Source organism: Misgurnus anguillicaudatus, chromosome 5 (genome assembly GCF_027580225.2).
Source record: "Misgurnus anguillicaudatus chromosome 5, ASM2758022v2, whole genome shotgun sequence".
Lineage (NCBI taxonomy): Eukaryota > Metazoa > Chordata > Actinopteri > Cypriniformes > Cobitidae > Misgurnus > Misgurnus anguillicaudatus.
Window position 1 is genome coordinate 38319671 of NC_073341.2, and position 17970 is coordinate 38337640.

General features: G+C 37.3%; 2 protein-coding genes across 5 annotated transcripts in view; one reads left to right on the forward strand and one right to left on the reverse strand.

Moving 5' to 3' along the window:
- The window catches only part of slc6a6a (solute carrier family 6 member 6a), a 30742-nt gene extending 27151 nt beyond the window's left edge, over positions 1-3591 (forward strand). The window contains exons 12-14 of the mRNA XM_055168394.2: positions 515-615; positions 967-1137; positions 1281-3591. Coding sequence (XP_055024369.1) covers positions 515-615; positions 967-1137; positions 1281-1436 — 428 coding nt within the window. The 3' untranslated portion in view covers positions 1437-3591. The remainder of the gene's footprint in view (positions 1-514; positions 616-966; positions 1138-1280) is intronic.
- Positions 3592-5956: 2365 nt separating this feature from the next.
- Positions 5957-17970, reverse strand: part of grip2a (glutamate receptor interacting protein 2a) — a 37954-nt gene continuing 25940 nt past the window's right edge. For 2 of the 4 annotated variants that reach the window (XM_073868138.1, XM_073868139.1), the window contains exons 13-24: positions 16930-17075; positions 16271-16351; positions 15980-16043; positions 15552-15697; positions 14106-14250; positions 13878-14017; positions 13541-13729; positions 13079-13229; positions 9678-9795; positions 9422-9589; positions 9196-9342; positions 5957-6995 (exon numbers count right to left, since the gene is read on the reverse strand). In XM_073868138.1, the coding sequence (XP_073724239.1) occupies positions 6798-6995; positions 9196-9342; positions 9422-9589; positions 9678-9795; positions 13079-13229; positions 13541-13729; positions 13878-14017; positions 14106-14250; positions 15552-15697; positions 15980-16043; positions 16271-16351; positions 16930-17075 (1693 nt within the window). In that variant the 3' untranslated portion in view covers positions 5957-6797. Of the gene's footprint in view, positions 6996-9195; positions 9343-9421; positions 9590-9677; positions 9816-9869; positions 10071-13078; positions 13230-13540; positions 13730-13877; positions 14018-14105; positions 14251-15551; positions 15698-15979; positions 16044-16270; positions 16352-16929; positions 17076-17970 lie in introns of those variants that run through there. The other 2 variants (XM_073868140.1, XM_073868141.1) reach the window with 2 other exon arrangements.

Below are 17970 nucleotides of genomic sequence, written 5' to 3' on the forward strand. Positions count from 1 at the left end.
AATACCCAGCAATACTGTAATTTCTACAATTTTTTTTACAATCGTTTTACATACCGTAATCACATCAGACGTGTGGGTTTATTTCACATCACTCTTTTAGTAATGAGTCGTCCCACATGAATCTTTCTCTCACATGTTCAGCATGAAACATGTTTTGAAAATCTGCACAATTCTGTGGAAATGTTTATCTGCAGTATTTAATGCTCTAAAATGCTAACTACGAATACACATAAAAATCACAAAACCTCAAATTGTTTAAATATCAAGACGTAGAACATGTGACACTGTCTTTGAAATCCAGTCTCATAATCCAATGATAAAATTTGTGCATCAAAGTTTGATTTCACATTGATTCTAATCATTACTCGGTCAATATGAAAGATATTAAAATTATATTTTTACAAAATTATCTTTACATTATGTAGGATGATTGTATGAATCAGAAAAAAAGATAAGCTGAGTTTTCTCATTAAGTCTTTTTATCAGTGTATAAACTGCATGTATTTGCTTGCAGGGGCTGATAATTTCTATGATGCTATAGAGGACATGATTGGCTACAGACCCAATGGTTGGATGAAGTGGAGCTGGATGCTGATAACGCCGGTCCTCTGTGTGGTAAGCGTGTCTGAATGTGTGTTTTGGATCAGTCATTTACATTTGGTGTCCAAAGTCATATTTTTTCTGCTTTTTTCAAATGGTTAATTATTTTAATAATTTGGTACTCATTGTCATAATTGATCACAAGATGTTAAAGTGTCTTATATAGCTAAAAAATCATGACTTACACCAAATATTATATTGTAATGGCCTGTCACATCTTGTGATCCATGACAAGTACCAAATTAAAATAATTAAAAAATATAATAATTTAAAACTTTAGAGACATCAAATTTACATGCAATTACATAATCATCCATATGAGCAGCCTGTGCATCAGTTTGTGATCATCTCAACTTTCTTCATTAGGGTTGTTTCGTCTTTTCAATGGTGAAATACAAGCCACTCACCTATAACAAGCTTTACAAGTATCCTGATTGGTCGATTGGATTGGGTTGGACTCTTGCACTGGCTTCTATGATGTGCATCCCGATGATGGTCGTCATTAAAATCATTCAATCAGACGGCTCCCTAATAGAGGTCAGATGAGAATAATTCATTTGTAAATAAATGTTGCAACTACAAGATGACCTTTAAAACATCAGTGATCATATTTGTATTAGGGATGTAGAGCTTAACAAACACAACTAACATTCTCAAATACATAAATGCATCCTGTTTAGCGGATCAAAGCTGTGGCGGCACCCGTTAAAGGGGGGGCAAGCTCTCGTCCCAAAGAATACAACCTGAAGAACAGTGAGCTGCTTCATCCCCTGGATCCCAACGGCATTCACGCCTTCACCAAACACAGCCACACCGTCGTAGAAACCACAATGTGACGCTCTCTAAGAGAGATTTCCAAATTCTCCTTCACTTCGATGGAGATCCCATTATGTCTCCTCCTTTCTGTTTCTGTATAAATGTAGTTTGGTTTTTATGAATATTATCGAGAAATGATTTTACAGTAAAGTATCTGTTTTTATTATTGTAATCGCTGGTGTCAGCATTATAGCTGATATTGGTATACGGTATCATGATGTGTTTAGTCATCTGGGGCAGTTTGTTGAATCTATAGTATTCCTCTGTGTAGGCAGAAAACTTTCACTGGAGTCTTGCCAGTGTTAGTCAAGTGTGAGAGATGTTTGTATAAAGTTATAACTTCATTTTTCTTACAGCGAGACAACAGCAAACTCGACGTGACATTTGGCTACATAATAACGTCTGTCCGTGGTTGTGGCTGTAAATGTTGTACGATGAGATACGTAAAATTCTTTGTCTTGATAAAAATGAATGTACCTCTGCTTCAGGGCGGATGCTGTGCACAAATACATACTTACTAACACATACAAGCACACATTTCAACCTGATCTGTTGGGAATTTGAATGTTTTTATGAGTTGGCTAATTCGTACGAGTTTGTACGAATTAGTGAATGCTAGAAAAAACAATAATGATACCCCAACCCCAACGTCACAGTGGCGAAAGCAAATAGTACAAATTTGGTCATATAAATTCTTGCGAATTAGCCACCTCATAAAATATGTACTCTATACAAAATTGCCATGAGATTGCGTCACACACATACGCAAACACAAACACATAAGAAATCCTTTTCTGAACAACACAACACTTTGTCCTTTAGTTTCTCCTTGAATCACTGCCATTGCGTGCATACACAGTTGCTTTAAAACCACAGGCAGCTGTGTTCACGTTTAATATATGAATCATTTGATGCACTATTATAAGCTTCATTTATTGTAAGATGATATCTGAGAGCTGTTGTTTAATAAGATCACACGCTGCAGCATGTCAATACATTGGGGTCCATAAGTCTGAGACCACTAAAATACTTTGCATTTTTGTATGTTATATTATTAGAATTAAGATTTGAGTAAAAGGTTTACTTTATGGTTGTTGCGTCTATTTTTCTTTAATGTTATGAGCACTAAAGCTGTCAAACCTGATGAGCGTCTTGTGTGCTTTAAAAGATACAAGAACTTTTATAAAGGAGTTAAAGAACACAAAGGAAGATATTTTGAGCACCATTGACTTCCCTAGTAGTATTTTCCCTACAATGGAAGTCAATGGTGCTTCTGTTTTTTGCTTCATTATAAATATCTTCATTTGTGTTAAGCAGAACAAATAAATGTATACAGTTTTGTAACAACTTGAGAATGTTCATATTTGGGTGAACTATTCCTTTAAGATGGTCACAAATTTGTTTGCATTTGTTTTGCATCTTTTTTCAAATCCTAAAACTTTACATTCCAATTTAAATTCCAGATTTTTTTGTGGTCTTAGACTTTTAGATCCCTGTGTCACATGATCTTATATCGCCAAACTGCTCGTCGAGCCTAGAACAATCATTAGCTTTCAGGAGGACACCTGGGCTTTAAATCCTTGCACAGAGACACTGCCAGTTCCTTAAAACTCACATGTGCAACCGTCTCTTTAAATGAGCCTTAAAAACTTGAAATATTCAAGATAATTACCAAGAGCAAAGAACTGCCCCAATTTAATACCCCAATGTCCTTTACCCTTAAACCCTCTGACCTCACATTTCAATCATCTGACCTTTACCCCTGAACCTTTTTAGATTTAGTTCAACCTTCTGTCCTACCCTGCATACACACTTCTCTATAAGCTAATGTTAACAAGTGTTTGTTCCTCTTTAGTATTTCATTCACCTAAAACTTGCCTTTTTGTATTAAAGCATTTTATACTGTACCTGACGTGATTGGTCATTTGAACGTATTCAGAAAACATTGATAAGTGTAAGCCTAAATACAGTGTGCAATATTTGTAAACAAGTGGCTTTGTCCATTTTTATTATAGTTTCAGCTGGACAATATTGTAAGATTAAAACAATTCAATATAGATTTTTTTCTTGTTCTTATTTTGCTTTAATAAGGAATCTTGTAAAACCAAAGTAGTTTTGTCAAATACATCATACAAGATCTTTCAGATATAAAATAAAGAAAACTAAAACATCTAATCTTTCTATGTGTTGTGATAATGTGCTATTCATGAATTAAGTCATTTTAAATAAAATCATCTGCCCAATGCATAAATGTAATAATAACAAAAACAGATTTGTAAAGCAGTGTTACCATATGTGAAGATGGATGAACTTGACCTTCAGCTTCCTCGTCCTGGTCAAATAAATATCCTCAGAAGTGACTGCTGCAGTGTTTCAAGAGGGCTGTTTTCCACAATCTGTTAAATATCTCGTATAACTAGAAAGATGTCACATTAGAATAAAAATGGGTTGTGAATGACATTTCATGTCAACTTTTAAGAACACAATTTGAGAGACATGCTCCTGGGTGTACATCTTTACAGCAAACTCGACTTATGCAAAATTACTTGTTAAGTATTGGCCTGCATGTTGCTTTGTAAAATACACCTAAAGGTGATTCACAATGCTATAGCAGAACCATTTTAAGCTGAATAAAAAACCTTGAACATCCGAAGAACCTTTCTGTTTCACAAAAGTTTCTTTGTAGTGAAGGTTATTAAAGTCCACGTGAGCTGGAAATCATGATCACCTTTACTTCTATTTTGTGACGCATCTCGTAGTGAAACAGAATATCAAACAAGAACAATATTGGGTGTGGCTTGTGCTTTCCACTTTAAATTGATTGGATATAGAAAATTAGGTGTTTCATTCAAACATGTAAATCGCAGCAGACTGACAGTTGAAGGGGCGGAGTTAACAGATGCTGACTTCATCAGAAAAGCATCGTCACAATAGTGTTAAAGTGCATTTTCTGTTTTAGATATAAGTTTATGAGGGCACAATATTTTATATAAAAATCAAAGATCTCATGCATTAGTTTCCGGAAAAGGATGAGATCCCGGAAGCATCCAGTGGAAGGAGTCACGAGCAAGCAACACACAAAACATTATCCCACTCTCTCACTCAACTTATGCTTGACTACATGTTCGTGTCATTGACATTACATGCACTTACGTGCCAAATACCAACAAAAAACACAGAAATTTGATGCAGTTTTACTTGCCGCCTGCGACCCATGAGTCATGACCCGGTTGGGACCGCCCCATTTCAAGGAAATCAAGGCTTTCTTCTCCTTACATCCAAAAACACACTTCTTCTTTCGTGCCATTGTTGATTCTTGATATAAAACAAAGCTGTCACGTGAAGTGATGTCCGTGACTTTTACTTGAAGGAACAATGCTAATGAGCGTCCTCATTCTCACTCTGATTGACGTGTGGGCGTGCTTTTCGGGGGAAGTGTCCATAAAAGGAATATGGGGTCACTGATATGTAACGGGGGTACCCATGTTCAGAAAACAACTTTCAGAAACTTGTAGGAAAGAGGTGGCGTGAAGTGGGCCCAGAAATACCCCGTCACACGTTTTTGACACTTCTCAGCAAACATAGTTCGGAAGGCAACGTCGTCTCTCCGGCCAAAAGGGGTCGCCGCAGGATGGCACAAATGGTGTACTATTGGTCCGATATTAACGTCATCTCCCCGTCCAAAATTGGTCGCGGCTGGACGGCACAAATGCACAACATGTCCTAAAATGCATTTATATACGCTTGTATACATTTGTATGTGTCTATATTTGTCTGAGGTTGGGTGTATTCAAAATTTTATGTACGGGTTTTATTGTATTAACGTCCAGAAGAGGACATTTTTAGATGTGCACGGAACATGCAGAAAAGACGTGTGATTCACGGTCAGATGACGTCAAAGACGTCGGTTGGATTTTCATTTTGGAACTATTTTTCAACCATGACGGAGGGACGTATTTTCAACGGTAATCGGACGTCCAACTTTTTGCTGGGTTTGCATTTGTTTAGCATGAGGATTACAACTCTTAAACGGTGTAAATAAGTCAAAATGCATGAAATAGCATTAACCCCACGCTTTAAAGATGCTGGATGGTTCGTCTACAGTATATGGCATCGCTGTAAAAACGTTTTTAGCACCTTTATTCTTAAGAGTGTTTGTTGGGTCAAAACTATTGAGATAATTTTTCTCTATATAGTATGTAATCATAAACAATATATGTGAGTCAAATGTCTATGTTTCAAGGTAAAAGGACATATTTAGCCTGCTGATGGCTTTATTTGGCTTCAGAATGAATGAACTGTCCTTCACACTCGAATCAGTACTACCACATTTAATATTAAACCCATAGGACTTACAGGCATCACATTTCCTCGAAACAGATTCCAACCTCGGACTAAAATAGGCAGCCATGTCAAACAGCTTTTGAGGTGTGGGACACACATCGTGCCAAAGCTGTCAAGGGAATCAACTGCATTCTGTCAGACACGTGCAGTGAAAAGATGGGGAAAGATTGCAACATCCATCTTTTGTAAACGCTGCTTTTGTAGATATTCTCCTTTATTTTCTTTAAAAACGAAATGATCATTTCTAAATCAAAATGAATACATACACATGTGATATTCTACATAATTAACATCCTATGAACAGGAAAAATGGCTTTATACACTCAATAAAGGATTGTGGGTAAAACGCAGACAGCAATCTGCTCTTAAAAGTTACATTAAAAACAAATTCCTTTCAAGGACTTTATATAACTTAAAACTGAATTTATTCCTTAGTCTTATCAGGTGCGAAATCACTTACGGCACACAAAAAGACATTGACTATCACCACACCACTGCACATAAACCTGAAATATTCACCTGGAAACATGTCGCTCACATGTGTATGTGTGTGGTGAGAATATCAATGTATCTTCTCCCTTTGAATTGTCAAACGTCAAGGTTTTCATCTCTTTAGCTGCATCATAACAGTCATGTGACTGGGTTGTTTGTTGTCGCTTCGTGAGAACCTGCAGATCTGCATTATCAAAGATTATCACACTGAGTGAAAAAACAAAACATGTACGTACAACGAAATAAAAGTGACTCGCGTAAAACATAAATCACCTATGTGATCATATTTGTGAACAAAAATTAAACATGTGAAGCAATATGTGAGTGATCAAAATAAACTATATAAAGATGTGACGTGCTCGTTTGTAGTGGGTAATGTTAAAACAACAACAACATTGGACCCTGTAAAAAACTAAATTCAAATGACATACCGACAAAAATCAAAACAACAATGTTAATATTTTGTGTTAAACAAAGGCTGTGAGAGTGAGAGAGAACCATTTCTGTGAAAAAAAAACTATAAAAATTGTGCTCTTGTTTAGGAATCAGAGGTCAACTCTTCTTGGATTTTGTGCAGGAAGTAAAAGAAGTGCATCAGAAGGGTCCTGACAGTCTTTAGGTGGCCAATCGTGTGCCTGAGTGAGAGGGTTTCTGCTAATGACCAACTGCAGCTGTCCTCCGGCTTCAGTGATCAACGGCACTGCGAGACAACAGTCAAAGTCACGTGTCCGTACATGATTTACCTGAAAAAAAATTTAAACGCAAAGTTAGATTTTGGTCAAGAATTTAACAATAATTTTTATGCAGGCCTACACATACAAATACATGACACTAGGCGGCCATGTTTGCAATGTCAAAGCAGGGATGATGTATTTTTGTAGGCCAACCCGGAGGTTAGCGGGACACTGGATCCCTTGCCAAAAAGTCCATTCATTTTCCATGTGGACTATTAAATTATCCCTAAACAATAAGCTATGTGTTTAACGAAAGTTTCGGACACTTATAATGCGTACACACCAAACGTGAAGCACCGCACTGCAAAAATGACTTTCTTAGTATTTTTGTCCTGTTTTCAGTAAAAATATCTAAAAAGTTTTAAATCAAGATGTATTTTCTTGATGAGCAAAATGAGCCAGGAAAATAAGTCTAGTTTTTAGAAAAAAAATATACAATTTAAGTGAATTTGTCCTTAAAACAAGCAAACAAATCTGCCAATAGAATAAGAAAAAAATTCTTGAATTAAGTGATTATGAAAAAAGTAAACTTATTTCAAGAAACATTTTCTCATTCCCTTGGCAGATTTTTTTGCTTGTTTTAAGCACTAATTTACGTAATGTTTATATTTTTGTCTAAAAACTAGATTTTTTTCCTAGGTCATTTTCTCATCAAGAAAATAAATCTTTATTTAAGAATTTTTAGATATTTTTACTGAAAACAAGACAAAAATACTAAGTAAGAAAGTCATTTTTTTGCAGTGCACGTTCCTCGCTCCAGATTACTTGCGGGATTTAACTTTGTGTCATGCAAATTTTTTGATTGAGAAGATAGCTTTTTTGAAGAAATAGCTGGCAATCGCACGGCCCAATTCGCGTCATTTGCATCGCCCTATGTGAGTTTGCGTCTTTGCATTGACTTTGAATGTAATCTACTTGCAAATTGTTGAATTTGCGTTAGATGTGTTTGCCCCATGCTGTGTGTGTCATGCACAAAGTCCGTATAGTTTTTGTATATTTTTAACTTGCGCAAAGACAAGTTTGAGGCGAATAGCAAGTGTTTTTGCGGCAACCGCGATGCCCAATTCGCGCCATTCAAATCGCCTTGCGCACGTTTGTGTCTATTGCGTCTTTACATTGACTTTCTACGTGATCTACTCGCACAAATCGTTAAGTTGGCCTTTAATTGTATGCCTCTTGATGCTGCGTACACACCACATGCGAAGCTTCACGTTCCTTAATCTAGATTACTTGTGGGATTTAACTGTGTGTATTTTCAACTCTCGCAAAGACACGTGTTCTTGCGGCAACCGCGATGCCCAATTCGCGCCATTCACATCACCTTGCGCGAGTTCGTGTCTATTCGCGTTTTTGCATTGACTTTGTATGTAACCTACTCGCGCAAATCGCGAGCAAAACTCATGATGCTGCGTACACACCAAACGCAACTCTAAATTACTCAAGGCCGGGATTTAACTTTTAACTGAATTTTTTGCTTGAGTTGAATATTTTCAACTTGCGCAATGACACGTTTGAGCGAATAGCGATTATTTCGTGGCAATCGCGCCACCAAATTTGCGTCATTTGCATCGCCCCACGCGAGTTTGCGTCTATTTGTGTCTTTGCATTGACTGTGTATGTAATCTACTTGCGCAAATCATTAAATTCGCGTTTGCCGTGTATGCTCCTTTACACGTTTAACCCAACAAGATAATCTTCACAAAATGAACTCAACTTTTATAAATTTTGAAGTCTAAATGCATTTAATAGAAATAAAAAGCTAAACTTAGGCTACAAGCGAACTACTCGTCTCAACGTCATCACCACAGCTCTTTTAAACTTTATTAAACATATTTAAAAACATGTTCCCTGATAATGAGAAAATATATTGGTCTTATGTTAACCCAAGATCTTATTTAAGGAGTTTAACCAAAACCCCCATTCAAAAAACCTATTGACTTTGGGACGATGGAACTCAAAGTGCAAAAATGCCAACTCGTTTTTGGGTTTTGCCTATAAAAATGCATATTAGGCACTGCATTGTGCCATATTCATAGTAATAGCAGTTCTCAATCTTGCTATATCTTTAAAAAATTTTAATTGTGAAAGCGGTCAAGGATTTATACAGTAAATATTTATATAATGTATTATATAAGTTAGAAATTAAGCATTTTTATTTTGGGTAAACTACTTCTGTTAAAACAGGCCACGTCTTCTCAAGGTTGGTAACCTGTAAAATTCGGTCATATGGGCGTAACCCAGCTTGGTCCGCAGGCCCATCGGGGCGGATCATGTTCACGTAAACGCCCTTCTCCAGCAGACCATCGGACACACTGAACCCAAAGTCTCTGGTGTCAGTGTCCTTCAGCAAACAGATCTGAAAAACGACAGAGAATGAAGATAAGTCTGGTAAAATTCACAACATCTAAAATGTTACTGTAAACCCTGGACGGTACCTTATGAAGCTCTAAAGGCTGGGAAGGACTCATGTCTTTCATCTCCTCCAGTCGAGCGGTGCTCTCTGAGGTCCTCTCCGGGCTCGATGTTAGAGCTTTGGTCTCAATTTCAATCTGTTTTTCACTAAGCTCACCTAAGCTCAATGTGCTACCCGACATCATAGTGGCCTGCAAACCACAAAACACATTCATTCGAAAGGCTTTGCTCTTTTCTATTACCAGCACAGTTTAGTGTTGATCTCTGATGATATTTTACCTCAAGCTCTCTGAGGATTTCTGACTGACCACAGGTCTCCAGGTCCTGAAGAGCTTGCGACCAATAGTTCTCCTGAGCTTCTGTGTTGTTGTTGTAACAGCGTGCGGGACTGACAGATCTGTGTCAATGCAAAGCAACCTGGGTAATGTCAGGCCTGGTGTAGTATTGGAAATGGAGTTTGTTTTCTCTATCTCTCTCTCTCTGATTGAAACAGTCACTGTAATAAATCTTATCAACTACAAAAAAAATGAATGTTTGCAGAAAGCGACATGGAAACCACGAGTTCGTAGTCTCAAATGAAAGGTGGATAAAAATGCGCAGAAAAGAAAAGAAGCAGAGGATGACGGCGAGCGGCCCGCAGATGATTAGTAAGGCAGACGAGACACAGAAAACCTGAGAAAAAAAGACAAGAGAAGAGGTGGAGTATATAGACAGCAGAAGCAAACAGACGTGTGGTTTACATACAAGACGAAATGTTAAATAAAAGCATTCAAACGTCCAAAATCCAGATCATAGTTCACCCCAGTTCACATCTCAAAAGAATACAAATAAGAAATTATATAAAGCTGACTGTAACATCTTTGGCATTGCCATGTCATTTTTATATCAATTAAACATCCTTACTATATTACAGTACATTTGGATCTTCCCCTGTTAATTTTTGGAAGGAGAGTTCACCCAAAAAACAAAAATTGTGTCATTTACTCACTCCCATGTTGTTTGTTCCCCAAAGTCTTTCTTTTTGCTTCAGAACACAAACGCAAATCTTTTTAAAAAAGGTGTTGTTTTGGGTTTTCTGGTTACTATGGGAGGCAGAAACCCTTTCGAGCTTCAGAAGGACCCAAAAGTGTTAAATTAAAAAAGGCCACTTGACTTGTCAAATATTTTAAGCATCCTGAAGACATTACTCCTAGACTTTTTTGTTATGGGTATTGCTGTTGTTTTAGTTTAGTGTTTTGAAGAACAAAGAAAGGTATTGGGGGATTAAACAACATGAGGGTAAGTAAATAATGCCCAAATATTTGGATTTGCGTGAACTATTCCTTTTAATAGTGACTTTCATTACTGTTATAATCGATTGTTATAGCATAAATTAAAAGGTACAACAAATAGTTTACAGTTTCAAAATAGAGAATGAGTTGGTTTGTATGTTACACTACTGGAATTCTTCAGTAACAGAATACAGTAATGTCACTGCACATAAAATGGCAAAATATTAATTTTAATTTTAATTCTGGGATGAAATATGATGTTCAATGTGCAGGTTTTTAAAAAAATTAATCCATACAGTTTACAAAGAGCACATAACATAAGAACATGATAGTCCAAGCGAAAGAATGTCTGCCATGCGATAGTATGTTAGTAACCAAAACTATAAAACATGCGCACAGCGATCTCATAGAAATCTGAAGTTAGCCTTTAAACTTTTTTGATTTTTGACCATCTAGTTCTTCTCCAGTATTTTGAACATAAATAATACATCCTAAACATCCTTAACCCAGCGTTGAGTCAAAAAGTATGAACCCAACCTGTAGGGCTGTAATTTAACACAGGGGTTTTCAAACTTTTTGATGGCAGGGACCCCCACATATGATGAACCTTTTCCTATGATATATATGCATATTTTTTATAAAGAAACATTTAAACTGTGTTAGATAAACAGTAATTCAGATATTATAAAGTTTTACAAAACTTTTACAAACTTAAAGCAACACTATGTAGTTTCCATGTAAAAATGACTTACAGCTCCCCCATGTGTTTGAAAAGCGCAACAGTGCCTGGTATCAGACACTCTTCTGCAGACAGGAGGAGGGGCGGGGCTGTGTTTCCTACCCTCCACCGCCACTTTCAAAGTGTGCTTGTAGCAGCTAGGAGGCTGCTCAGGTTGCAGCAACAGTACAGTTTGTCCAGTTAAAAGTTGTTCTATCACTGAAATTATTTTAGAGACATTATTTAAAGGTAAAAAAAACCTACATAGTGTTGCTTTAAAGGCAGGATAGGCAGAAATTATCTAAAAAAAACTTTACATATTTGTTTAAACTGTCTTTATATATCAATACATAAGTAAAATGTAAGTACTCTGAAAAAGAGAGTATAAAAATCGAGTGTCTGTAGACCTCTCACCACTGTTTTAAACAAAGCTTATTTGTGACCCGTCACGGAAACCAGGGACACAAGTCGGCAGCACAAGTTTCGAGAAAATGAGAAACAAAGTTTTTTTTTTCAAAATTTGTGATTTTCGTTTTATTGCAGAATCTGTTAGTTGAGATCACGAAGAAGCCTCTCCATGTTTGAGATAGCAGTTTATGTATATTTAAAAGCGTACATTTTGCGGTTAAAATATGCTTGTTTTCCGGAGATTCTAGCGTGCAGCGGGGGGCTTCATTGTCTGTGTGTATATTTACATACTGTATAAGCTTGTGTTTTCGCCTCCGCCCCCAAAGGGAACAGCGTGACTACTGAATAAGGATAGTTCGCCCAAAACTGAAAATAATGTCATTAATGACTTACCATTATGTCGTTCTAAACTCTGAAGACCTCCGTTCATCTTCGGAACACAGTTTAAGATGTTTTAACATTAGATTTAGTCCGAGAGCTTTCTGTCTCCTCCATTGAAAATCTATGTACGGTTTCCATGTCCAGAAAGGTAATAAAAACATTATCAAAGTAGTCCATGTGACATCAGTGGGTCAGTAAAATTGTGTTGATGCATCGAAAATACAGCTTGGTCCAAAAATAGCAAGAATTACGACTTTATTCAGCATTGTCTTCTCTTCCGGCTCGAGCGTGAAGTCACGTGACTGTAGTGACGTGGCTGCTCTGTCCCTTAGACATGTTTGCTGAGTTTTATTAATTTTTTCAAACTTACAGCGTAAGTGCCTCGTGCACGTTCAAATCAATCGGGTGTGCGCATGTGTGGACAGATCCCATAGCAACAGGGGTGGTGCCATGGTCGCGAGAGAGAGTGATAGTCGCGCAAGCTAATCATTTGTTTCGTCCCGAATGGAAATAATTAAGAGGTCGTGAGAGGTCTACAGACACTCGATTTTTGTACTCTCTTTTTCAGAGTACTTACATTTTAGTTATGTATTGGTATATAAAGACAGTTTAAACAAACTTGTAAAAAAGTTTTTTAGATAATTCCTGCCTATCCTGCCTTTAAATAATTGGCTACACAAAGATTTTTCCAAAATTTGCTTTGCCTTTTTTCTCTATATATTTTCTGCGGGTCACCAGACCTATAGGCTGGGGTTTAAACCCATTGTTGAGTAAATATGAACATTTTATGGCTAAATTAAACCCAGTGACTGTGTTTGTCCCTTTTTGAACAAATGCTGGGCTGAAAATAACACTGTATAAATGCAAACTATGACCCTAATTGTACTTTACTAAAATCTCACCCAGAATATATCCAATCTTCTTCAGCCAGCCTCCCATCATACATTGGGGTTCGGTGGGCGTGTCTTCTGGAGGTCAGTGGGCTCCTGTGATTGGTCTGTCTCCAATCATTAGGGTGAAGGGTGTAATCATTTGTCCTGTGGCTATAAACACCTAAAAAACAAGAGACTTTTGTTGGTTACAACATCTAGTTGCTTTTGACATAGTGACAATTCACCCAAAATGATGATATTGTGACCCCCCTACATATAACGTGTTCACACTTTTATACGCATACGCTTTTTTATTTTTGTGTGAACTATTCCCTTATTGACCTCAATAACAGACGACTCATGAGACACACATACTAATTCAGGCACAATCCTTTTCATTTGTGAAACCCGCCAACCCACTTGATTTCTATGTAAATTAGTTCATTAACCTTTGCTGACCTTATGTATAAATTCATTATCTAATGCGCTTACCTTGACTCCCATAACCAGCATCCATAGCTGAACTATCCCACGAGTCCATAGCTGAATCTAAACTGGGCGGTGTGGTCAGGCGAAGTTCAGAGTATTTGCCCCGTCTGAGAGAATCTGATTGGTCGTCCTCTGTGTCACTCACGCATGAGGTTGTCCTGGACGGGCTGCCCCCGTCTGACTCTAACAAAGCTGTTGCAAAATACCAATATGGGTCATGAGAGCATGGTAACATGCATTATTAATAAAAATACTTCTGTTATTGGAACGTATGCCTGCTCATTAAATTGTATGCTAACTGGTGAGCTTAACTTGCATTACGTCATTGTTTAACACTTACGATCAGAGCGTTTCTTGATCTTAAGTGTGACGGTTTCTCCAGCGGTCTGTAGTAGATGGATGGCCTCGCTCAGCGGTTTTCCCTTCAGACTCACGTTATTGATCGCCAACACACGATCACCAACATGAAGAGCACCAGTCCTGCACATACACACATGCAGATGTTTTTTATAATCTCATGCATTAGCATGATAATATAAGGGATTTATGAATGAATGTTTGCGTGCACCTGTGTGCGAGTCCGTTGCGGGTCAAACTGGAGATCAGAATGGGATTGAAGGGTTCTTCAGTGCCAGAAATGGTGATTCCAAGAGGACCCCCGTGCCTTCTTAGCTCCACAGTGAAGATGACCGAACCAGACGACTCTAATTCATCTACAACACACAGATGTTGAAATGTATTGACCATTAGGTGATATAAAGAAACAAGCGCACACCCATCGAGGAGCAACCTTCCGATCTCTCTGAAGGAAGTGATTTAAACTGCAATTCATCGACTGGCCGCTAGAGGCTCCAAAAGGAATACAATACGGCCGAAATGTTGTGATGACGTTAACATAAATTGCGACCTGCACGTGCTTGTCTGAAGCAACATGTATGCGGTGTAGATGTATTTAACTGCAAAAAGGCTCTAAAGTGCGCAGTTGTCTGTACACACAGAGGCACATGCGGTTGAATGTGTCCGGTCCAGACGTGATCCTCACAGTATGCCCTTCAAAGATCAGAACTCTTGGTGAGTAAACTTAAGAGAGAGTCGCGCAAATGTGTCTCATACTGTAGTCCATTAACATACATTTGCCGAATAAAGCAATAAAAACCACGTTACGTTTTTATGCTGCGCTGTTTGGGATTCGCCCTCGGTCTCTGTGTGCACGCGCGCTTAAGTGCCCTCAATAGTGCACACACGAGTAAGACGCAAACATTAAATCTTTCTATTATTGACAGGACACATATAAACAAAATTACAGTATTCTTTTTCTAATAAAAACATTTGTTTATGTCTTAAGTGTATGTATAGATTACAGTCAGAAACCAATCTGTGCTCATTTGGTCTTAAAGAGACAGTAACCTCAATTAACCTACTTAAGTCTGTGTCATTAATGTTAATTAAACAACCCAAGACAAAGAGAAAATCACTTCTGTAGCTTTAAAATTAATAATATGTTTAATTTATGCAGTGTTATGACTCGATTTCTGTACCTAATGCTAATGTTAGCCCTTATTAATGTGCAACTTTGTTCTTTTTTATAAATGTTTGCAATTTCTTTATTTGTTATTAGATTTTCCCCACCCCCTTTTTGGTGATCTGAAAAATAATCCAATCCGTGTCTCAAAAACTGTAATGTGATCCGAACCGGAGTTTTGTGATCCGTCACACACCCCTAGTAAAGTTTGTACACAGTGATAGCCATAAATGCATTTGTACTAATAATTGGCATAATAATTTATTTTGGTGTTGGGTTTTCGGCCTTGGTTTCCTCTTTTCCGTTTTTCAGTCTCGGCCAAGAATTTTCATTTCGGTGCTCCCTACGAGTCTTTACCCCTTTTCGGATATCCGCGAGTGATGCGCGGTGACGCGTGGCCAAGATGGCGACGAGAGGCACCACCTACTTTAAGCTTCAAAAACGATCCACTACGTCCATCTTTTTTTTACAGCCTATGACACACACACTTACCCAAGTTATCTTCATCTTTCTGAATGCGTAGTTTGACCATCCCCTCCGCCTGCTGGAGAACCATCATGGCCTCGTCCAATCCACAGTTATCCAGACGTACATTATCAATGGCCAATAATCGATCGCCAGGCTCCAAGGTTCCTATTCTACAAACACACAGATTTGATATACAGTATATCAGTGAGGACCATTGTTTGCATCCAAGGTTGGTGTTTTGTGAACGCAATGCATCAAATAGTTTAAAGCAAGACATTCTCCTCTTTTGTAAATTAAAACTTATGGGTCTTTTCTGTGCAGTCACATACCATTTTGTGTACGCATGTAGGTTAATTTCAAACCAAACCATCAATTCAACTCCAGACTAAGAAACATACCCTTTACTATTTTAACTTGTATATATGGTGTATTGTGTCGTATTGCAGGTGTACCTGTGTGCTATACTGCCTTTCTGTATCTCGGAGATGATCAGAGGTTTTCCTGGCTTCTTGCTGGCTTTAAAACATTGATATAAAATCTGTAAGTATCATTTGTAGCAACATGATGTTAGGTTATGAGAAATGAAACATTTTAAAGAGGCACTGCAATTACTAATTCAAGTTTAAACAGATAGCAGGAATGATTGGTGAATATTATTATAAAATAAACTAATGTCAGGCCAGACATTAGTTAGTATGTCCTGTACTATAAGCCAACAGTGCCCCCTACTGGCCCCCACTCACCACTAATAGTAATTCCCAGTTCCACTCCTCTTTTCTTGGGCATCTTCACCTGAAATGTACCACTGCTGGGGATAACCGATTCTGTGAGGATGACAAAATAACATCCAGAATTAAAGGAAAACACCACCGTTTTTCAATATTTTACTATGTTCTTACCTCAACTTAGACAAATTAATACATACCTATCTTTATTTCAATGCATGCACTTCATCTTTGTACAGCGCATTGTGAATGTGTTAGCATTTAGCCTAGCCCCATTAATTCCTTAGGATCCAAACAGGGATGAATTTAGAAGCCACTTCCATGTTTTCGCTATTTAAAGACTGTTACATGACTAAGTATGGTGGCACAAAATAAAACGTGGCAATTTTTTAAATGGATAAAAATGAGAATTATATTGTATGGCGGAAGAGCACTTAGTTTGCAGCACTTCCACCTTGGGTGCAGTAATCACTCTGAATGGGGCTAGGCTAAATGCTAACACATTTCACAACATGCTGTACAAAGATTAAGTGCACGCATTGAAAAAAAATAGGTATGCATTAATTTTGAGGTAAGAACATAGTAAAATATTGAAAACTGTGGTGTTTTCCTTTAAACATCACAAATCTGTCAAATTAATTTGAATGACTGATCTTCGTATTGACATGGTGCTGTACCTGCGACATCAAACTCCACCTCCAGCGTGACCTTATTGGCCAGCGCTGCATCTCTGAGAAGCTGATTGGCTTCTTCCAGTGTTCCGTCTTCAGTGGGAATTCCATTTATGGAAAGCAGTCTGTCTCCGACTTGTAACACCCCGCACCTGGAAATCAAACATATGGCACACGTGTAAATAAACACAAACCCATTCACATTATAGTGATAACAATGATGTCATAATCTAATATGCATAAAACTTTTTTTTATAGTTTATTAGGAACATTATGTAAATACAACCACATGCAGATGTATTTTTTGCTAAGATTGTGGCAATGCATTCTGGGTTTCCCCTCTCTCTGTGAAGGATACATGGGTGATTCTCACGAAACCATTGAAACACCACGGCACTAATGATTTTAGCTTTAAAATGTGTAATGTAGTAACATTAAAAGCATCAGAATTAACACAATACTGTGTCCTACCTTGCACAATGTTTGATTTCAACATAAGAATTTATAATTGGAAATTTTATCTCATTTTCTGCTGAAATTCTCATTACCGCAATGTGTCCGGCTGTGTTTGAACATGCGTTATGTTGTAATTTAATCAAATTAACACAAAAATATTAAGAAAAAAAATAAATGGATGTTTTGCTAGACTACTTTAGATGACAGAAAAAATATTTACTGAATATTCATGTATAATAATATTAAAGAAAAATTAGGAAAATGATGTGTCCATGCCTGATGTTCTCATCCTCCGCAACACTTTTTGAGAACAGTTTAAGCACACATACAGAATTTACAATTTTACATGGACCAGTTACTTCAAGATGGCTACCAGGTAAGATCATTTTTTTACAGTTAATTTGAAATATTGTCTTGTCAGAATGCTTACACGACATTTTGATTATCATTACCGCAACAGATGCTTATTAAATGTTAATTTAATTAATAGAAGCATAATACTTTGATTTTAAATGCATGTGCAGAATCTCCAAATTATGTTCTTTCAGGTTTATCATGTCATTTTGAAAATATGTCAGTGTTGATGTTTTC